Source organism: Chiloscyllium plagiosum, unplaced genomic scaffold, assembly GCF_037043375.1.
Source record: "Chiloscyllium plagiosum isolate Xiang-an unplaced genomic scaffold, Cpla_swu_hap1 HiC_scaffold_30, whole genome shotgun sequence".
In the NCBI taxonomy this organism is placed as follows: Eukaryota; Metazoa; Chordata; class Chondrichthyes; order Orectolobiformes; family Hemiscylliidae; genus Chiloscyllium; species Chiloscyllium plagiosum.
This window is the reverse complement of record NW_028270168.1, coordinates 40,116,820-40,138,283: the sequence shown is the minus strand read 5'-3', so window position 1 is coordinate 40,138,283 and position 21,464 is coordinate 40,116,820. Positions and strand designations below refer to the sequence as shown.

The following is a 21,464-nucleotide window of genomic DNA, read 5'->3' as shown; positions in this document are numbered from 1 at the left end:
GGGTTACCTCAGATTACAATAGGATCTTGACCAGATGGGCCAATGGGCTGAGAAGTGGTAGATGGAGCTTAATTCAGATAAATGCAAGGTGCTAAATTTTGGGAAAGCAAATCTTATAGGACTTACACACTTAATGGTAAGGTCCTAGGGAGTGTTGCTGAACAAAGAGACCTTGGAGTGTAGGTTCATAGCTCCTTGAAAATGGAGTCGCAGGTAGAAAGGATCGTGAAGGCAGCGTTTGGTATGCTTTCTTTTATTGGTCAGAGTACTGAGTACAGGAGTTGGAAGGTCATGTTGCGGCTGTACAGGACATCGGTTAGGCCACTGTTGGAATACTGTGTGCAATTCTGGTCTCCTTCCTATTGGAAAGATGTTGTGAAACTTGAAAGGGCTCAGAAAAGATGTACAACAATGTTGCGAGGGTTGGAGGATTTGAGCATTAGGGAGAGGCTGAACAGGCTGGGGCTGTTTTCCCTGGAGCATCGGAAGATGAGGGGTGACCTTATAGAGGTTTACAAAATCATGAGGGGCATGGATAGGATAAATAGACAAAGTCTTTTCCCTTTGGTGGGCGAGTCCGGAACTAGAGGCATAGGTTTAGGGTGAGAGGGGAAAAGATATAAAAGAGACCTAAGGGGCAGCTTTTTCACACAGAGGTGGTATGTGTATGGAATAAGCTGCCTTGGGAAGTGGTGGAGGCTGATACAATTGCAACATTTTAAAGGCATCTGGATGGGTAAACAAATAGGAAGGGTTTGGACGGATATGGGTCGGGTGCTGGCAGGTGGGACTAGATTGGGTTGGGATATCTGGTCGGCATGGACCGAAGGGTCTGTTTCCATGCTGTACATCTCTATGACTCTACATAGCATGGATACTCAAAATAACTACTCCACACTGGTTTAAAATATCTTTTTAAATGTCTGATAATCTGTAAAATGTTTGGAGAAAACAATTTATCAGAAATTTCAACCTGATATTTGGGTAGTGCAATTCTATAGATCAAAACATTGAGATGAGTACATATACATTATTTAGTCCAAAAATGATTTGAAGACAAATCAATAAAGTTCAATGTTTCACCAGCAAACCTTGTACACAGCTTTGCTTGATGAGCAGCTGCTCACATCAGGTCCCTCAAACATCTAAATATTTTGGTGATCAGTAATTTTCGTACCACTTAAGACAAAGTACTGCACCATGGCTAATTAAAGATCAAGTATTATTTGAATATTTAATGGAGTTCATCTTTGGTAACTAACTTGAACATTAGCAAGAAAAGAATGCTTCCACTTTTGAAATAAGTTAGAAAGTGCAAAAAATACATAAATATACAAAACAGAGGGCAAAACTTTAAAGGGAACCGAAGGGGCAACATTTTCATGCAGAGGTTGGTGCGTATATGGAATGAACTGCCAAAGGAACTGGAGGAGGCTGGTCATTTAAAAGGCATCTGGACGGGTATATGAATAGGACGAGTTGACAGGGATAGCACCAAGCGCTGGGAAATGGGACTAGATTAATTTAGGATATCTGGTTGGCATGGACAAGTTGGACAGCAGTGTCTGTTTCCGTGCTGTACATTTCTATGACGTGCAAAATTATTTTATGATTATCAGAGCAATTTTGCTAAAACGGTCACTGACTGGTCAAAAGAAAACCAGATTATGCCATTGGATCTCAATATCAGCTTTTTAAATAGCTCCATATATAGGGAGTTAACACATTGAAAGCACTATTTTCAGGAATGACAATAATTTCTGACTACCAAGAGGCAAGGACCTCCATGACTGCTAAAAAAAAAAGCGATTTGGCAAGAAGAATCAGAATGCTTTACTTATTTATGCTTTTGATTAAATTGTGGCAAATGCTGAAGGGCAAAAGAAATTTTAAAAGTGTTCCACAAATTCCTTTGAAAGAAAACCCTTCTTTAAAAAGAATCAGTCATGCATCTTCTCAAAAGTTCTAAAGGCAGGACTCTTTTTAAGTTATTCCAAATGTGACAGCAACAGGATAAAATGCTTTATTTAAGACAAGTTTTACCTAATACTGAATGTGATTCCAAACAGGATACAACTGTCAGAAGTCTAAAGCTTATGATACCATGGAACAGCCTCACACAAAAATGCATTCAAAAATACAGCAGTCCAAAAGCCACAAATTGTATTCCTGATTAAAAGTACAAAGTTTAAACTGTTTCCAGCCAGCAGCATATTTAGCCTCCCCAGGAGAGTGATTTAAGCTGTTTTCCCAATTACAATTTATGACTTAATTTTTAAATTTCCACTTTGAATTTATAGGAAAATCTTTTGACACTGCATTTCCTTCATGATATACTGCCAGCATGAATAAAGTACCATCAGAACTTACACCATCACTGCCAATGAACTTCACAATAAACAACTTCAGTCGACACTACCAAGAAATTACACACAAATGTCAAGTGACTGAAATTTGAAAGATGCAGAGCATTTTCTTTTTGACGATTTGTATTTTAATCTAGATGCTACAAATAATCTCCACTTTAACTGCAACATTGTATTCAGAACTCCAAGCAGCAAACAAGTTTCCATTAACAATGGCTACCAACTGATGATCAGATTCTGAAATTGTAAGGATCCTCCTCCACTGCCTCATTCCAATGGATGAGGAACTCCTTCCAAAGTGTCAGTGCAATATTTGTCCAAGACTTTCACAATATAGCAAATTCAAGAAAAGTGTAAAGAACAGTACATCCACTGTTTTGACCTTACTAAAACCCCTGTCTCTGTCTCCTTTGAAGGCTTAAGAAGTACTTTGGCATCCTCAAAGTTGTCAGGAGTTTCCATCTCTTCCACAACAAAGTGCAAGTCGGGTAATCACAAATCTTAGCTCAATGAAATCTGGCCTTAAAGCAAGGTTGTTCCATTGCACCAACTCTTCTACATTATCTTTATTGTATCTCATCCCCAACAAATTAGCCACGTAGAAATAATTTTCAGCATAGACAGGAAACTGTTCAGATTACACCTGCCTTCAATCCAAAACCAGACCAAGCTCAAAGAGCTTCATTGAGCTGAAGCAGCTTATGTGTATGCAGTCAACTCTCTGACTGAAGTACATGATAAATGGATCTTTTAATTATCACCAGAAACCCTAATGAGCTTTTCCAGCCAGAACTGATTAAGATAATGGAGGGATACTGCAAAATGTGGACCATTTTCCTGATCTCAGGAATATTCTCTGAATGAAGGCAGACACAAATAACAAAATTCATCCTCGCTTCCATGTGGCCAGCTCAGCCTTTGGCTGAGAGGGGAAGGAAGTGTCTGAGAATCAGGATCTCAAGCCCAAAATTAAGGATATTGTTTATCAGGTCACAGTGATCCCCACACCCCTATCAGCTTCAGAGAACTGGATAACCTATGTAAATGAAAGTGCGAGACAAATGTCACCAGCAATATCCAACAACATTTTTCAAATCCAGTGGCAAGAAAATCAATGCAATAGCTCAGAAATGAGGCACTCATCACACAAAACCAGTTTTGCTGGACAGGACATATCATTCTTATGCTGACTGCAGCTCCTGAAGCAATTTCTCAATTTGGAACTCGGACACAGTAGGAACTCCCAGGAGGACAGTGGAAATATATATGGACATCTTTAAAATGTCCCTGGAGAAGTAAAACATACCATACCATGCACAACTCAAGACTTGTGACCGACCAAGACAAAAAGATTCATTCGAGAAGGCACCAAAACAAAAATGGTTTTTCAAAACTTGTGTAGATTAAGTGGAGGCTTTGAAGGGAAACAACCCATCTACCCAGCCTTTGAAGTACCAGCTTTCCTGCAGAGTTTGCTGTATGAACTTAATCAGACATCTCAGCACCCACTGAACTTGTGAGGATGCAAGTCAACCTCGATGACCAAGGGACATTTTAAGAATAAATTTCTATCTAATCAATAAAAGAAAATTAATAACTTACGTGAGGCTTGATTCGGTCATTGAGGAGGGACATTGGAAGTTTGGTCTGCTTCATAACTAGTCTATAAGGGTCTTTCATCACGTTGCCCATTTCATCTTGGAATTTTTGTAGCAATGACTGGTTTATGACACGAGTGTTAGCTGTTCACAAAACAAAAAGATTTTACCAGTATATTTTTAGAAGATAGATTTTCAAATAAAATCTGAGTCGCACAATACTAAAATAAGAATACAGGGAACTTGCATGCCCAGATTTCTGCTCTTGGAATAGCTATTACATGGTGGGAAACTTTCCCAGCAGAATTGACTGTATCAATTCTACACTTCGTCTGAGAGGGGAACTGAGATCAGGCACTTAAGTTGAGAAATCCTGGGTACAAGGTTAACCCTTGGAGCCCTCTTGTGGCACAGTGGTAATGTCCCTACCCCTGGACCAGGAGGTCCACATTCAATCCCATCTGCTTCAGAGGTTTGTAATAACACCTCTGAACAGGTTGATTGGAAAAACAGGTTAAATAAAAAACATATTCTGTTAACTCTTAAAGCCTTCCTATGGCACAATGGTAACATCTCTACTCTGGGCCAGGAGGCCCGAGCTCAAGCTCCACCTGCTCCAGAGGTGCATAATAATGTCTCTGAGCAAGTTAATTAAAAAACATCTGCTGGTTAAGCCTTTAATGTTCTTGCATTTGTAGCACCGACAGGCATAACCTGTAGTAAAAGAAAAAGTATTATTGGAGACCTTAAAATTGAGAAATTTCAGGACCCGATGACCTTAGCCTGCGTTGAAAGAGATGTCTATAGGTATAGTGGATACACTGGTGACTTTGTTGCAAAATTTCTATGAATTATGCAACAGTACTTACAAATTGAAAGGTTGGAAATGTATCCTAACTGTTTAAAAAAAAAGAGACAAAATCAGCAACAGACTTGCGAGTTCAATGCCAGTAGAAGGAAATATGAATAAATTATGAAGGATTGATTACTGGTACTGAGAAGACATTGGTCTCAATGTACAGTGTTAATGTGGACTTCTGAAGTGGAAACCACATTTCAAAACCTAATTCAGTTTTAAAAGGATATTAATAGCAGAGCCAATAAGGACGTGGTGCATGTTGATTAGCAGAAGTCTTTTAATAAAGTCCCACACAGGAGGACAGTAATCAAAACTGAAGACATGAAATTGAGGGTAACATTCTGGTTAGGTCAATTGTCATGCTGAAAATTGCTCTGTAGTTTCCAGGGATGTGCAGGCTAGGTGGGTTAATCATGTTAAATGTAAGGTTATGGGGATGGGGTGGGGGAGATGCTGGGGTGATTCTGGTTTGGATGGTCTTCAGAGGGTTGGTGCATACTCAGTGGGCTAAATAGCCTCTTTCTGTACTAAAGGGATTCTATTATTCTACGGTATGAGGATTGGTTAATAGGCTAAAAGCAGAGAAATGGAATAAGTGGGTCATTCTCAGATTGACAATGACCAGTAGGATATCACATGCATCAATGCTTGGACCCAAGTGATTGCCATCTATAACAATGATTTGACTAGAGGGACCATCTGTCAGTTTTCTAAGTTTGCAGGTGACACGAAATTATGAGGCAATGAGAGTTGGGAAATACAGAGAGGCTTCATAGAATTTAAACAGACTAAGGTGACAAGAGCACAGCAGAAGGAATAAGTGAGAGGTAAGTGGTAAGTGAGAGATCATTCATTTTCGTAGGAGGAATGAAGGTACACAGTACTACTTGCATGATACGAGACTGAAAAGTGTTGATGTTCAAAGGAACCTAGATGCTCTCTATTAGTCAATGAAAGCTAGTATAAAGGTGTAGCAAGCAATTCACAAGGCAACATGATGAGAGTTCAGGAGCAAGGTTTTGCTTCACTTGTATCAAACAGTGGGGCAACTGCACTCGGATTGAGTGCAGTTCTGGACTTCATACCTAAGGATATACTTATCACAGTGGCAGTACAGCAGAGGTTCACCAGACTCATTTCTGGATGGTGAGATTGCACTCTGATGAGGGGAGAGGAAACAGGGCCTGTTTTCTCTGGAGTTTAGATGAATGAGAGACAATTGATGAAAACATACAAAACTCTTAAAGGAATAGATAGAGCAGATCCAGAAAGGATACTTCCCCTGGTTGTGGGGTCTAGAACTAGAAAGAGACAGTCTCTAAATCAAAGGCAAGGCATTAGATGGAAATGAAAAAGAATGTCTTCAATGGGCGACAACACGTTAGCATTTTCTACCAAAAAAGGCTGTGGACATTCAGTCATTAGTTCAAGACAGAGACTGAAATTTCTAAGTACCAGTGACACCAAGTGATATTGAGACAGCATAGGAATACAGCAGCATATTGATGATCAGCCATGATTTACAATGTCACAGTAGGCTTGGATGGTTGAATGGCCTTCTCCTGCTCCTACATTCCTTCACTCCCAGCAACTCCTGCATCTAAGTTTAAATATATCAATATATACTATTTTTAAAAGTGAGTTTACACAAAAATACACAGACGTATTTGTTCCATGTGTTTATATTAAACAAAAGGGTTTAAGCTGCTGTAAAAGCTAATAAAAAAACCTCGCACCTCTGCCATTTGACATATGTAATACCTTATCACTTAATCAAATGAAGTAACTTTTGTGATCTAATTAACACTATAGGTTGTACAAATACCAGAAGAGACTGAACTGAACACAAGTCCACTCATATTTCATCTTAATCCCTTTGACTTGTACTACTGCTTCAAATCCCTCCCATCGTTAAGAAATTAAGAGACAGATTTTAGCTGCAGATCCTGCAGAGGTCCAGACAACAAGTCTGCTGCTGACTTCAACTGTTCAAACCGAACACATTCAGTTATGCATGCCAGCACAGCCGGTGCATCAAACCAACTATACCCATTGTCTTCCTCCATCTTCTGCACAGAAAATATGAACTCACCAAACCACTTGATATTTGGCTCCACGCGGGCAGTAGTGCCGGATGAAACTTTTGACTGGAATTGCAGGGGCCGGATAACCTTTCCTGCTTTGTTTCTACAAAGGAAAAATATCATTAAGTATAAAATGGTTCTGCGCTTCAGAAAAATTAGTAAACGTTGAGGTAGAAGAAAAGTACAATTAATAGATCAAGTCATAAGGAGGTCAACAGTCCAACTTTTTGAGAAAAGCACAATCACAAAACATGAGCAGAAGTGTGAGCATTCTTAACAGAATGTAAGGTTGATAAACCATAAGGATTCAATTATTGAGTATCTCAAACTACTTTCCATTCAAATACAAAAATTATTTTAATCATTGGACACCACTTCAGAAATCATATTAGAAAATACAACAATGGTAAACTTCCACTATCATACAGCTAAATGTTCAATGTAAACCCAATATTCACCTGCCAAGTCACTCAACACTTAAGAGCTAACTGCATCAGACTCTTTGCTTTAATTTTATGCAACATCATTACTAAATTTCAGAGATCTGCACTGTGTAGATAACAAGCTGGTGTCATGATCACACAAAGCATGTCTGCAACTTTTCGTGTGAACATATAGCTTGTTGAACTCTGTTGTTTTTAATTTTTCCAAGTTTAAAAAAGTGTAAGGCTTAGCCTTTTAAATAAGATCAATGGTTATTTAGTAACAACTATTTCTCAAGGTTTCCAACTAAAAATTATTAAAAGTAGACACAGATAAAAGATTCTTTGCGGTGGATGTAAGAGCTGTCTATTATCGCTGCATCTTGTTTAAAGATACTCTTTTGAAGTGAAGGGACTATAAACTTGAAGTTGCAATTCAGAAGCTGTGTTGGCTTCTGCAGTCTTGTTTAACTCACATTTATGGCTTTCAAGTGGTGGCCGTAGCCTGTGTCAACATAACATATCTTAGCTGGATATGTTAGCTGGATTGTTGTCATCTCATCTCAGGTTGAGAATCTCTCTCATGCTGACATACAGAGATCGTCTTGCTGTCTTATCTTTAAAGTAGTGTGTCACAGAGACTCCCACAGAAAGGACGCAAGAAGGCTGCTATATTAACTTCTCTGATTAATGTTCCATAAAGTAAACACAATTAAGCTGGAATTCTGTGAGGGTCTGTTATGTTTCCTCTTTGTTACTTCCTCAAAAAGCTCAATCAAGTTTGTGAGACATTATTTCCCTCGCACATAGCCACATTGACTATCCCTAATCAGTCCTTGCCCTTCCAAATACATGTACGTCCTGTCCCTCAGAATTCCCTCCAACAACTTGCCCACCAACGACAACAGGCTCACTGGTCTATAGTTCCCTAGCTTGTCCTTACCACCCTTCTTAAACAGTGGCACCACATTAGCCAACCTTCAGTATTCCGGCACCTCTTCCCCATGGGAGACTGATTACCAAGGTTAGATCTCATGGAATACAGGGAGAACTAGCCATTTGGATACAGAACTGGCTCAAAGGTAGAAGACAGAGGGTGGTGGTGGAGGGTTGTTTTTCAGACTGGAGGCCTGTGACCAGAGAAGTGCCACAAGGATCGGTGCTGGGTCATTTTTGCCATTTACATAAATGATTTAGATGCGAGCATAAGAGGTACAGTTAGTAAGTTTGCAGATGACACCAAAATTGGAGGTGTAGTGGACAGCGAAGGTTACCTCAGATTACAACAGGATCTGGACCAGATGGGCCAATGGGCCGAGAAGTGGCAGATGGAGTTTAATTCAGATAAATGCGAGGTGCTGCATTTTGGGAAAGCAAATCTTAGCAGGACTCTTACACTTAATGGTAAGGTCCTAGGGAGTATTACAGAACAAAGAGACCTTGGAACGCAGGTTCATAGCTCCTTGAAAATGGAGTCATAGGTAGATAGGATAGTGAAGAAGGCATTTGGTATGCTTACCTTTATTTGTCAGAGTATTGAGTACAGGAGTTGGGAGGTCATGTTGCGGCTGTCCAGGACATTGGTTAGGCCACTGTTGGAATATTGCGTGCAATTCTGGACTCCTTCCTATCAGAAAGATGTTGTGAAACTTGAAAGGGTTCAGAAAAGATTTACAAGGATGTTGCCAGGGTTGAAGGATTAGAGATATAGGGAGAGGCTGAACAGGCTGGGGTTGTTTTCCCTGGAGCGTCGGAGGACGAGGGGCGACCTTATAGAGGTTTACAAAATTATGAGGGGCATGGATAGGGTAAATAGACAAAGTCTTTTCCCTCGGGTCAGGGAGTCCAGAACTAGAGGGCATAGGTTTAGGGTGAGAGGGGAAAGATATAAAAGAGACCATGGGGCAACTTTTTCACACAGAGGGTATGGAATGAGCTGCGAGAGAAAGTGGTGGAGGCTGGTACAATTGCAACATTTAAGAAGCATTTGGATGGGTATATGAATAGGAAGAGTTTGGAGGGATATGAGCCGCGTGCTGGCAGGTGGGACTAGATTGGGTTGGGATACCTGGTCAGCATGGACGGGTTGGACCGAAGGGTCTGTTTCCATGCTGTACATCTCTATGACTCTAAGTTTCCTGTTTTTCACATTGGCATGACCTATTGTGTCGTCCAAAGTTTAACGAATTTTAATTGACTTTCTTTATGACTGATGTCAAAAATACAGAGCATCCTGTCTTTCTGGCAGGAATAAATTAACAGGGCAGTCAAGTGACACCTGAAATCTTCAAGTTGACACGTTCATCTAAAAAAGTTCAAATTAACCTTCTTTATAAAATGGGTATTATAATGATATGGTTGTGACACTGACAAACCCCACCTGTAGTACCATGCGTTCGTGTTTCATGTTACAGTAGTAATTACTTAAATCATGAAAAGTTGGAGGTATTTTTTCTAGTTGAAAATTTCTTCAGCTGATGTCACAATTTATAGTTTACTTGAGTCCTTTTAGCATAACTGTTCTCTTTCATCCTTCCTCTAACACCCCTTCACAAAAATACAGTAGATCAATGAAGTTTCAGTATTATCAAATTGTGGAATTAAACTATCTTTCTGTCTCGGATGATTGTGAGTTAACCATTGTCCAGATAAATTCTACAATTTTTATGTGATTGAATTTTGCAACAAAAAAATAATTAGGATATCTACCTTCGTTCCTTCTGTCTGTACATATTAAGGCGTTTAATAGTCGCCCGGTCTCTCGTATGGCCTGCATCTTTCGGCCGATCTGCTCAGAAACAAAAGCACTATTGAAGACAAACCACTTTATCACTGAAAAAAAATTCTAAATGACAAATATTTGAATAAAGGAGTGTAAATATAGCAAAACTGAAATAGTTAACTTTTAATTAAGGAAAATGCATTAAGTTTTAAAGCGGTTTCTTTCTTACCTAAATAAGAGATTATGTACCATGCATATACATAATATGCGTATTACAACCAACTAGTACTATGCTTAGGACTTAACGAAACACTGCTTTCTGTTTGCAAAGAGAGGGAAGTCAGAAATTGAAGGAAGGCATTGTTTGCTGCTTGAAACTTTTACATTAAATAATTCATCTCTAACAAACCTGTCGAAATCTTAAACTTGTAATGCATCTTGCGAAAATCCTAGTGATTCAATTAATGACTGGGATCTACTTCATTCCCAGAGGCTTATCTCAAGAATTTATCAATTTTTATGGTTTGGCACTATCTTAGAGAAGTACCGGTAAGAAAGTGAATTAACTGTAATTTCATGCTACAGATTTATGCATATCAAATAAAAAGCAGGCTGAAATCATCCAAATCTATTTGATGTAAATGCCACACAGCGCACACCACTAAATCTTTGTTGTTGTACAAATGTACAAAGTAGAAGTAAGCTATTTGGTTCATTCAGTCTGCACAGCCACTCGGTTAAATCATGACTGATGTGTTTGAGTTTCAAATTCAATATTTCCATCTTCCCAATAATCTTTGATTCTCCTGCCTAACAAAATTTATCTCCGCCCTAAAAGTATACAACAATCTGCTTCCACTGACTTCTGAGGCAGGGTGAACCAAAGTAGCACCACCCTTGGAGAGCAAAAACACAATTCGCTGCAACCCAACCAAAGACCTTTTGGGTACCAAGATACCAAGCCATCCATCAGTCTGAGTGGAAACAAGTCAAGTCTGTTCAATTTATCCTCAGTGAACATTCAGTTAGCCATTCCAGATATCAACTTCCTCTGGGAGAAAGTGAGGACTGCAGATGCTGGAGATCAGAGCTGAAAATGTGTTGCTGGAAAAGGGCAGTAGGTCAGGCAGCATACAAGGAACAGGAGAATCGACGTTTCGGGCATAAGCCCTTCTTCAGGAATGAGGAAAGTGTGTCCAGCAGGCTAAGATAAAAGGTAGGGAGGAGGGACTTGGGGGAGGGGCGTTGGAGATGCGATAGGTGGAAGGAGGTCAAGGTGAGGGTGATAGGCCGGAGTGGGGTGGGGGCGGAGAGGTCAGGAAGAAGATTGCAGGTTAGGAAGGCAGTGCTGAGTTTGAGGGATTTGACTGAGACAAGGTGGTGGGAGGGGAAATGAAGAAACTGGACAAGTCTGAGTTCATCCTCTGTGGTCGGAGGGTTCCTAGGCGGAAGATGAGGCGCTCTTCCTCCAACCATCGTGTTGCTATGGTCTGGCGATGGAGGAGCCCAAGGACCTGCATGTCCTTGGTGGAGTGGGAGGAGAAGTTGAAGTGTTGAGCCACGGGGTAGTTGGGTTGGATGGTCCGGGTGTCCCAGAGGTGTTCTCTGAAACGTTTCTCTGTACCACTTCAAAGCATATAATTTTTTCCTTATTTAAGAAGGCCAAAATTGCACACAGTATTCAAGATGTGTTCTTACCAATGCCATTTATAACTAAAGCATAACATCTTACTTTATTGTCAACTTCTCCCACAATAAAGGAAAGCATCCCATTAGGCTTCGCCATTATTTGCTATACCTGCATACTAACTTTGTACAACACATGCACAAAGATTTCTCTGTACCTGGAAATTCTACAATCTTCCTACATTTGCCTTTTTATTCTTTGTGCCAAAATGAACTTTACATTTTTTCCAGATTACACTCCATCTGCCAGATTTTGCCCACGCACTCAAACTGTTTATGTCCACTTGCAATTCATTATGTTTACTTAACGTAACTATCATGGTAATGTCTACAAAGCTCGCTACCCTAATTTTAAACCCTCAACTACCCAACTACAAAATTACAGTGATACAACCCAGCAGGAGGCCATTCAGCTCATTGTGTCTGTTTTGGCTCCTTCAAGTATATATCCAATTCACATTTGAATATTAATATTGAACCTGGTTGCAACACCCCTTCAAGCAGTCCATTCTACATCACAATTCACCACAAAGTGCTCAGGCTATCTTGGGTTTTCTTCTGTGCCATCTTGGTCTGTTCCAGTAACACTACAGCACTAGTATCTAATTGGCAGTATGGGAGATTGTGCACATATGTCCTGCACACATAAGACAAGACAAAAACAATCCAGCCAATTACCTGCCTGTTGTTCTACTCTCGATCATCAGCAAAGTGATGGAAGGTGTCATCAATAGTGTTATCAAGAAGCACTTGCTTAGCAATAACCCACTTACTGACACTCAATTCGATTCCGCGAAGCACCCTCAGTTCCTGATCTCATTACAGCCTTGCTTCAAACATGGACAAAACAGCAGAATTCCAGAAGTGAGATGGATGTGACAGCCCTTCATATCAAGGCCGCATTTGACTGACTGCAGCATCAAGGTGCTCCAGTAAAACTAGAATCAATAGGAACCAAGAAAAGAAAATTATCTGCTGGTTAGAGTCATATCAAGTGGAAAGGAAAATGGTCGTTGGAGGTTAATCTTCTCAACTCCAAAACAGCACTGCAGAAGTCCCTCAGGATAGTATCCTCAGCATAACCAGTTTCAGCAGTGACCTTCTTTCCAACATAAATCAGAAGTAGAGATATTCACTGATGAACTGCATAAACATTCATTACCAATCATGACTCTTCAGAAACTGAGACAATGGAGCTGGAAGAGCACAACAGGTCAGACAGCATCCAAGGTGCAGGAAAGTCAACATTTTGAGCTGAGGGGGACAACAAACATCTTCAACAGGAGAAAATCTAACCATCATCTCTTGACATTCAATGACATTGCCATCAATGAATTCCCCAGCTATCAGCATCTTGGGGTTACCATTGACCAGAAACTGAACTATATGAGTCATATGAGCTACAAAATCTAGTAAGAGATTTCTGCAACAAGTGACTCAACTCTTCAAAGCCTAGTCCATTATCCACAAGACAAATTGGGAGAGTGATGGAATAATCTCCACTTGCCTGGAATAAGTGCACATCTAAAAGCAAGCACAAAGCTGGAGAGTTCAGAATAGCCAGAGACTTTTCTCCAGGACAGGATTGATTGACTGGTACGAGAAGTCATAGTTGGAAGGTATTAGGAGGAAGGTATAAAGTAGACATCAGATGTAGTTTCTTTATACAGAGAGTTGTGAATGTATGGAATGCATTGCCAGCTGTGGGGGTGGAAGCAAAGTCACTGGGGCCATTTAAGCGACTGCTGGGCATGTACATGGATAGCAGTGAGTTGAGGGGTGAGTAGGTCAAGTTACTATAGTTTACATTAGGATTAAGTCTCGGCATAACATTGTGGGCCTAAGGGCCTGTTCTGTGCTGTACTTTTCTATGTTCTAATACAGCCGTCTGCTGGAGTTGCATCATATCCACAAACATTCACTCCCAACTCTTCCTCTCAGTTCCCCATCTCCTCTTATGCACCTCATCTCCACCACCCCCATACTCTGAAGACCCCTCCTCATCTCTCACTCCCTCTGACCATCTACAACTGTCCTCTCACTCTCAACTCCCTTCCCCTCCCTTCCCTCACTTTAACCCTCTCCCCTCTCCCTTACCGGGGTTAGTGCTCGACCTGGACGGGTTAACGGTCCCGCGGCCCCTGTACGCGGGTTTCACCATAATGCCCCTGCAGCTGCTGCTCGAGCTCCGCCGCCGACCACAGGCCCCGCGTGGCCCCTCACGTCATCACCCTGCGACCATCGCCCTCACGTCATCACCCTGCGACACAAGGTCGTGAACTACTAGCAGTGGTGGGGTTCCCCGGCAGTTCCACGTGTGGGAACACAGAAAATCAAGCGGCTGCTTTAAAAATGTTAATGTTTCGGGGGTTGATTACCTTTTTTCTCACTTCTGATGTTCGGGTTTAAATCATTCTTCATTGTAAAGACAAGACTTTTGCATTGACATAACAACTTCAGGACAAGTGCTTTGCCGCCACTCGATGGAGTGTAGGAAAGAGCCCTGCAAATGTTTGAGACTATCTCTCCAACTCCCTGATTCCACACCACCCCCAGATTGTTTGCCCTTCCCCGATTTCCCTTCCTCCCTGAATTCCCATTCCTGATTCCTCCACTCCTTAATTCCAAGCTTGCTGCTCGCCCTTCCCCGGTTACCCTCTCCCCGTTCACTGCCCACTTCTTCACCCTGTTTCAAAAGCACGTCTGTGCTTCAAAGCAAAGTGCAGCATTTTTGTATGATATCGTATGTAGATTCCACATAATGACGTAGTGTCTAGAATTGCATGTATGCATGTTTCTGGATGAGATTACATGCATAGTAGTGGCTATCAGCAAATACTGCCTGTTATGAATCATATTTGCTCAACATCACAGCTTGATTATTGATCATTATATGACTTGTTATAGATACATCTACCAGATCGGCTAAATTAGGACAGCTGAAAGATGATCTTATCAGAGGTAGGATTGCCTTATGCTTTAGAGATCCTGCAGTGAGAGCACATCTGCTGAAGAGAAGTTTAATCTCTGGAGAACTATTGACATGCACAGAAGCTCTGAAATGGTCAATTGTGTGCCTGCTTGTATTAATGGTTAAACAAACAAGGCTTTTCAATACGCTGAAAAAATCTTAGTGCAAATAAAAACAACAGTTTAGGAAAATGGAAGAAATATTTACAGTAGAGCCAACATAAAGATCAAGGGCAGGATATAAATATTTGCAGAGGACATCATGTAAAAGGAAGTGTGTCTAGCCTGGGAAGCAGTACTCTAATGGCAAGAAACTATTATTTGGCTTATACATGTTTAGCCAGCAAGAAGCAAAACAAGCTGCTAAAGATAGCTCCGTAGAAATGTCATCTTATGATTCTTATAAATTAGCCTGTGCCATACAACAGGTTGATATTGTCAGATCTTAAGGTGTTAAATAGTTTGCAACTGTTAGAATAATGACTGCAGAAAGAGAGCTCAAGTGACCATGAACTGTCTGATTCTTTGTCAACACAACAGCTTCACAGATCTGTGTGAAGTTACACCCAAGATGGTGACCCAAAAATGAAACCCTGAAAGTAAGATTAAGGATTTATGCTGCAATGAAACGTATCCCAAGAGGATAAATGAAACTGAGAACCTGATTCTACGGGAAGAGTGAAGGTCTGAAACTCTAGATACTAAAAATTAAACAAAATCCACTCATTTCAGTTCAAGTTTTTCTAAAGCTTGGACTAATAACCCTAAATGAACCTGAAGAGATTTGCAACATTTCACAGACAAATAAGTGGGTGGCACCGTGGCTCAGTGGTTAGCACTGCTGCCTCACAACACCAGCATCCCAGGTTCGATTCCAGCCGCAGGCGACTATCTGTGTGAAGTTTGCACATTCTCCCTGTGTTTGTATGGGTTTCTTCCGAGTGCTCTGGTTTCCTCCCACAGTCCAAAGATGTGCATGTCAGGTGATTTGGCTATGTTAAAATGCCCATAGTGTTATGTACATTAGTCAGCGGGAAATGGATCTGAGTAGGTTACTCTTCGGAGGGTCGGTGTGGACTTGTTGGGCCAAAGTGCCTGTTTCCACGCTGTAGGAAATCTAAGTTATTGACTGCCGAACAGATTCTCAAGGATTGCAAAGATGTCTTTATAGCTCTTAGAAGACTTCTTGGCAAATATTCTCTGAAAGCAGATGAGACCAATGCAGCATCTATTGAGGAAAGTTGCAGCCAACATCAACCCCAGTCTGAAAGACAAAATAGAAAAGAGGGAAATAATCAAAAACATGACAATTCCGACAGACTGGATTAGCAGAATGGTATCAATGAGTAAATCTAGAAAACTGAGAGTATGCGCAGTTCCAATGGATTTAAATAAAGCTTTGGTAAGACCTTACTCCCTTTGCCAACCACTGAAGAAACTTTGGCTGAACTTGCCAAGGCAATGGTCTATACTGAACTTGTTAGAATGGTCATTGGCAAGTTAAGCTGGATGAAATCAGCTGTTTTCTAATACTTTCTGGCTGTTACTTTGGGGATACTGGTCCTTTCAAATGTTTTTGACATTTTAATGGTATAACGGCTGCAGAAAGGCAGTAATTGTATAACGGCTGCAGAAAGGCAGTTCGAGGGGGATCTGCCTTTGGAGGTAGTATGGGCTGAAGTCAGAAATAGGAAAGGAGCAGTCAGTTTGTTGGGTGTTTACTATAGGCCCCCCAATAGCAGCAGAGATGTGGCGAAACAGATTGGGAAACAGATTTTGGAAAGGTGCAGAAGCCACAGGGTAGTAGTCATGGGCAATTTCAACTTCCCAATATTGATTGGAAGCTCTTTAGATCAAGTAGATTGGACGGGGCGGTGTTTGTGCAGTGTGTCCAGGAAGCTTTTCTAACTCAGTATGTAGATTGTCCGACCAGAGGGGAGGCCATATTGGATTTGGTACTTGGTAATGAACCGGGACAAGTGATGGGCTTGTTATGGGTGAACATTTTGGTGATGGTGACCACAATTCTGTGACTTTCACCTTGGTTATGAAGAGAGATAGGTGCGTGCAACAGGGTAGGTTTTACAATTGGGGGAAGGGTAAATACGATGCTGCAAGACAGGATCTGAGGAGCATAAGTTGGGAGCATAGGCTGTCGGGGAAGGATGTCGTGAAATGTGGAACTTTTTCAAGGAACAGATTCGACGTGTCCTTGATATGTATGTACCTGTCAGGCAGGAAAGAGATGGTCGTGTGAGGGAACCTTGGTTGACGAGGGAGGTTGAATGTATTGTAAAGAGGAAGAAGGAGGCTTACATAAGGTTGAGGAAACAAAGTTCAGACAGAGCGTTGGAGGGATACAGGATAGGCAGGAGGGAGCTGAAGAAAGGGATGAGGAGAGCTAAGAGAGGGCATGAAAAATCTTTGGCGGGTAGGATCAAGGATAACCCCAAGGCCTTTTATGCATATGTGAGAAACATGAAAATGATGAGAACAAGGGTAGGTCCGATCAAGGACAGTAGTGGAAGACTGAGTAGTGAGTCGGAAGAGATAGGAGGGGTCTTGAATGAATACTTTTCTTCAGTATTTACAAATGAGAGGGACTGTATTGTTGAAGAGAAGAGAATGAAACGGACTGGTAAGCTAGAGGAGATACTTGTTAGGAAGGAAGATGTGTTGGGCATTTTGAAAAACTTGAGGATAGACAAGTCCCCCGGGCCTGACGAGATATATCCTTGAATTATGTGGGAAGCAAGAGAGGAAATTGCAGAGCCGTTGGCAATGATCTTTTCGTCTTCACTGTCAACGGGGGTGGTACCAGGGGACTGGAGAGTGGCAAATGTTATGCCACTGTTCAAAAAAGGGAATAGAGATAACCCCGGGAATTACTGGCCAGTTAGTCTTATTTCGGTGGTAGGCAAAGTAATGGAAAGGGTACTGAGGGATAGGATCTATGAGTATCTGGAAAGACACTACTTGATTAGGGACAGCCAGCATGGAGGGGTAGGTCTTGCCCGACAAGTCTTATTGAATTCTTTGAGGAGGTGACCAAGCATGTGGATGAGGGTAGAGCTGTGGATGTAGTGTACATGGATTTTAGTAAGTCATTTGATAAGGTTCCCCATGGTAGGCTTATGCGGAAAGTCAGGAGGCATGGGATAGTGGGAAATTTGGCCAGTTGGATAGAGAACTGGCTAACCGGACGAAGTCAGAGAGTGGTGGTAGATGGTAAATATTGAGCCTGGTGCCCAGTTACAAGTGGAGGTCCGCAGGGATCAGTTCTGGGTCCTCTGCTGTTTGTAATGTTTATTAATGACTTGGAAGAGGGAATTGAAGGGTGGGTCAGTAAATTTGCAGACGATACGAAGATTGGTGGAGTTGTGGATAGTGAGGAGGGCTGTTGTCGGCTGCAAAGGGACTTGGATATGATGCAGAGCTGGGCTGAGGAGTGGCAGCTGGAGTTCAACCCTGTCAAGTGTGAGGTTGTTGATTTTGGAAGGACAAATAAGAATGCGGAATACAGGGTTAACGGTAGGGTTCTTAGTGAGGTGGAAGAACAGAGGGATCTTGGGGTCTATGTTCATAGATCTTTGAAAGTTGCCACTCAGGTGGATAGAGCTTGTAAGAAGGCCTATGGTGTATTAGCGTTCATTAGCAGAGGGATTGAATTCAAGAGTCATGAGGTGATGTTGCAGCTGTACAGGACCTTTGTAAGGTGACATTTGGAGTACTGTGTGCAGTTCTGGTCACCTCATTTTAGGAAAGATGTGGAAGCTTTGGACAGAGTGCAGAGGAGATTTACCAGGATGTTGCCTGGAATGGAGAATGGGTCTTACGAGGATAGGTTGAGAGTGCTAGACTTTTACTCATTGGAATGGCGAAGAATGAGGGGTGACTTCATAGAGGTTTATAAGATGATCAGGGGAATAGATAGAGTAGACAGTCAGAGACTTTTTCCCCGGGTACAACAGAGTGTTACAAGGGGACATAAATTTAAGGTGAAGGGTGGAAGGTATAGGGGGATGTCAGGGGTAGGTTCTTTACCCAGAGAGTGGGGGGGCATGGAATGCGCTGCCTGTTGGAGTGACAGAGTCAGAATCATTGGTGACCTTTAAGGGGCAATTGGATAGGTACATGGATGGGTGCTTAAGTAGGACAAATGTTCAGCACAACATCATAGGCCGAAGGGCCTGTTCTGTGCTGTATTGTTCTATGTTCTACTGTTCCAGAAGGGTATCAATGCAAACAGCAGATGAAAGTCAACGATCTTCCCAGACTGGAAGGTATTGTAGATTAGCTGCTAATCTTTAATTAAAGAAAGTTAAAAATCACACACCAGGTTGTGTTTGTGTGTGTGTGTGTGGGGGGGGGGGGGGGGGGGAGGTGAGGGGGGGAGGGGTATGAGTGACAGCGTGTATATGAGAGAGGGTATGCGTGAGTTTGGGAGTATGTCAGAGTGTGTATATGTCTGCGTGTGTAAGGCTGTATAGTGTCGTGGGGTCACCTGTAGTGTAATATGAACTCAAGGTCACGGTTGAGGCCATCCTCATGGGTATCAAACTAGGCTATTAGCTTTGACTCGGCCAGTTTGCATAGTTGCGTATTACAAAGTCCACCGTGGAGGACAGTCACCGAAGATCCAAGGCCAAATATCCCTGATTGCTGAAGTGTTCCCCGACTGGGAGGGAACATCTCTGTCTGGCGATTGTTGCGCTGAGTCCATTCATCCGTTGTCATAGCATCTGCTGGTCTTGCCAATGTACCATGCTTTGGGGCATCCTTGCCTGCAGTATATGAAACAGGCAACGTTGGCCGAGTCACATGAGTACCTGCCGCGTACATGGTGGGTGGTGTCCTCACGTGTAACGGTGGTATTCATGTCGACACGCTGACATATTTTGCAGTGATTGCCATGACAGGGAATGTTGTCCTGAAGGCTGAGCAATTTGCTGCAAACAATGATCTGTTTAAGGTTTGTCAGTTGTTTAAAGGCAAGAACTGGACATGTATTGACGCTCTTACATCTACATGCAGACCCTCTCTCATACACATTTCTCAGACATACACACCCCCCACACACCAACACACACACCCTCTCACAGGCTTATACTCCGTCACACGCATGTAAACAAACTCTCAAATGCATACACAGACACTCTTACTCACTCACACACACACACACTCTCTCTCTCTCTCACACACACAGGCAGTGCACACACATATAAGTCTATGGGGTAAATTTGCATTTGCAGAATTGTAATTGCAGATACATCTATTTTGTTCAAAAAGCATGTAATCTGCAGGCAGTCAATCCATGTAACATTTTATAAATTCATACTTTGGAAATAGAACCAGTCTGATTCAAAATTGGGATACAGACAGACTCTAACCTCATACCTTTGATGCATTGTCTGAACTGAGATGTCACTTTTTTTTATAAAACTTTAAGTTATCTTGAGAATGTGACTTGAAAGAAGTTCTGGGATTTACATATTAATGAACCAAAACCTATTCTAAAAGATGAAAGACTTAACAACAATCTAGGTTTGTTCAGTATGTTGTATCAGTTGCATGACACTGATTATTTGCTATAAATTCTTTGTCTTATGACAGCTATCTGATGAAGGAGCAGTGTTTCAAAAGCTACTACTTCCAAATAAACCTGTTGGACTATAACCTGGTATTGTGTGATTTTTACATTTGTCCACCCCAGTCTAACACTAACACCAGCACCTCCACATCTTAACTAAAGAAGATGTTGCAGTCCATGATAACAATCCAAAATTGAACAAAAAAAATGAAAATGCCTGAAGTCAAGTGGAGAGGCTAAATAGGCTGGGGCTGTTTTCCCTGGATAGGGAAATAGACAAGATCTTTCCCCTGGGATGGGGCAGTCCAGAACTAGAGGGTATAGGTTTAAGGTGAGGGGAAAGATTTAAGAGGGACCTAAGGGCATCTTTTTCACACAGAGGTTGGTGTGTGTATGGAATGAGCTGCCAGAGAAAGTGGTGGAGGCTGGTACAATCACAACATTTAAAAGGCATCTAGATGGGTACATGAATAGGAAAGGTTTAGAAGGAGAGGGGCCAAATGCTGGCAAATGGGACTAGATTACTTTAGGATATCTGGTCGGCATGGACGAGTTGGACTGAAGGGTCTGTTTCCATGCAGTATATCTCTATGAATCAAATGACTCTAAGTACATCGGTCAAAAACTGACAACAAAAGAATCTGACCTGGATTCCGACAAGTGAGAGCTGTAGCAGAGATGCAGCAACCAACAGTTATGAAAGTCTTGGAGTAATATATCAGAATTGTGAACTGGGTAACAATGTTCTTCCAGTTTCTTCTAATATATCTAATTGTTCTAATTTGTCATCAGCGTAAAGGCCACGTCCTTTATTTCCTTTCCATTTTAGATGGTAGACCTTAAAACGAAGGAAACTGTGCAGTTCGAAAAATCAAGTTAGTGAAGCATGATGTGAATTTTATATAATGTATTTCCCTGCAAAAGTCAAAGCAAAAGCAGACACTAAGAGCTGATGGGTCTGAACTTAGGGGCAGCTGTTTGACAAAAGCATTTTTCCTTGCTCATGACCATGTGGTCTTGGCTTGTGTGGGGCCAGTACAGCAGAAAAACCTCTCGCCTACAAAGTGAAAACAGGAAAGACATAGAGTCATACAGATGTACTGCACAGAAACAGACTCTTCGGTCCAACTCATCCATGCTGACCAGATATCCCAACCCAATCTAGTC

General features: G+C 41.6%; 1 protein-coding gene across 1 annotated transcript in view; it reads right to left on the bottom strand.

Moving 5' to 3' along the window:
- The window catches only part of gnl2 (G protein nucleolar 2), a 51,159-nt gene extending 37,205 nt beyond the window's left edge, over positions 1–13,954 (bottom strand). The window contains exons 1-4 of the mRNA XM_043717874.2: positions 13,835–13,954; positions 10,039–10,117; positions 6,916–7,010; positions 3,969–4,108 (exon numbers count right to left, since the gene is read on the bottom strand). Of these exons, the coding sequence (XP_043573809.2) occupies positions 3,969–4,108; positions 6,916–7,010; positions 10,039–10,117; positions 13,835–13,898 (378 nt within the window). The 5' untranslated portion in view covers positions 13,899–13,954. The remainder of the gene's footprint in view (positions 1–3,968; positions 4,109–6,915; positions 7,011–10,038; positions 10,118–13,834) is intronic.
- Between the last annotated feature and the right edge of the window lie 7,510 nt (positions 13,955–21,464).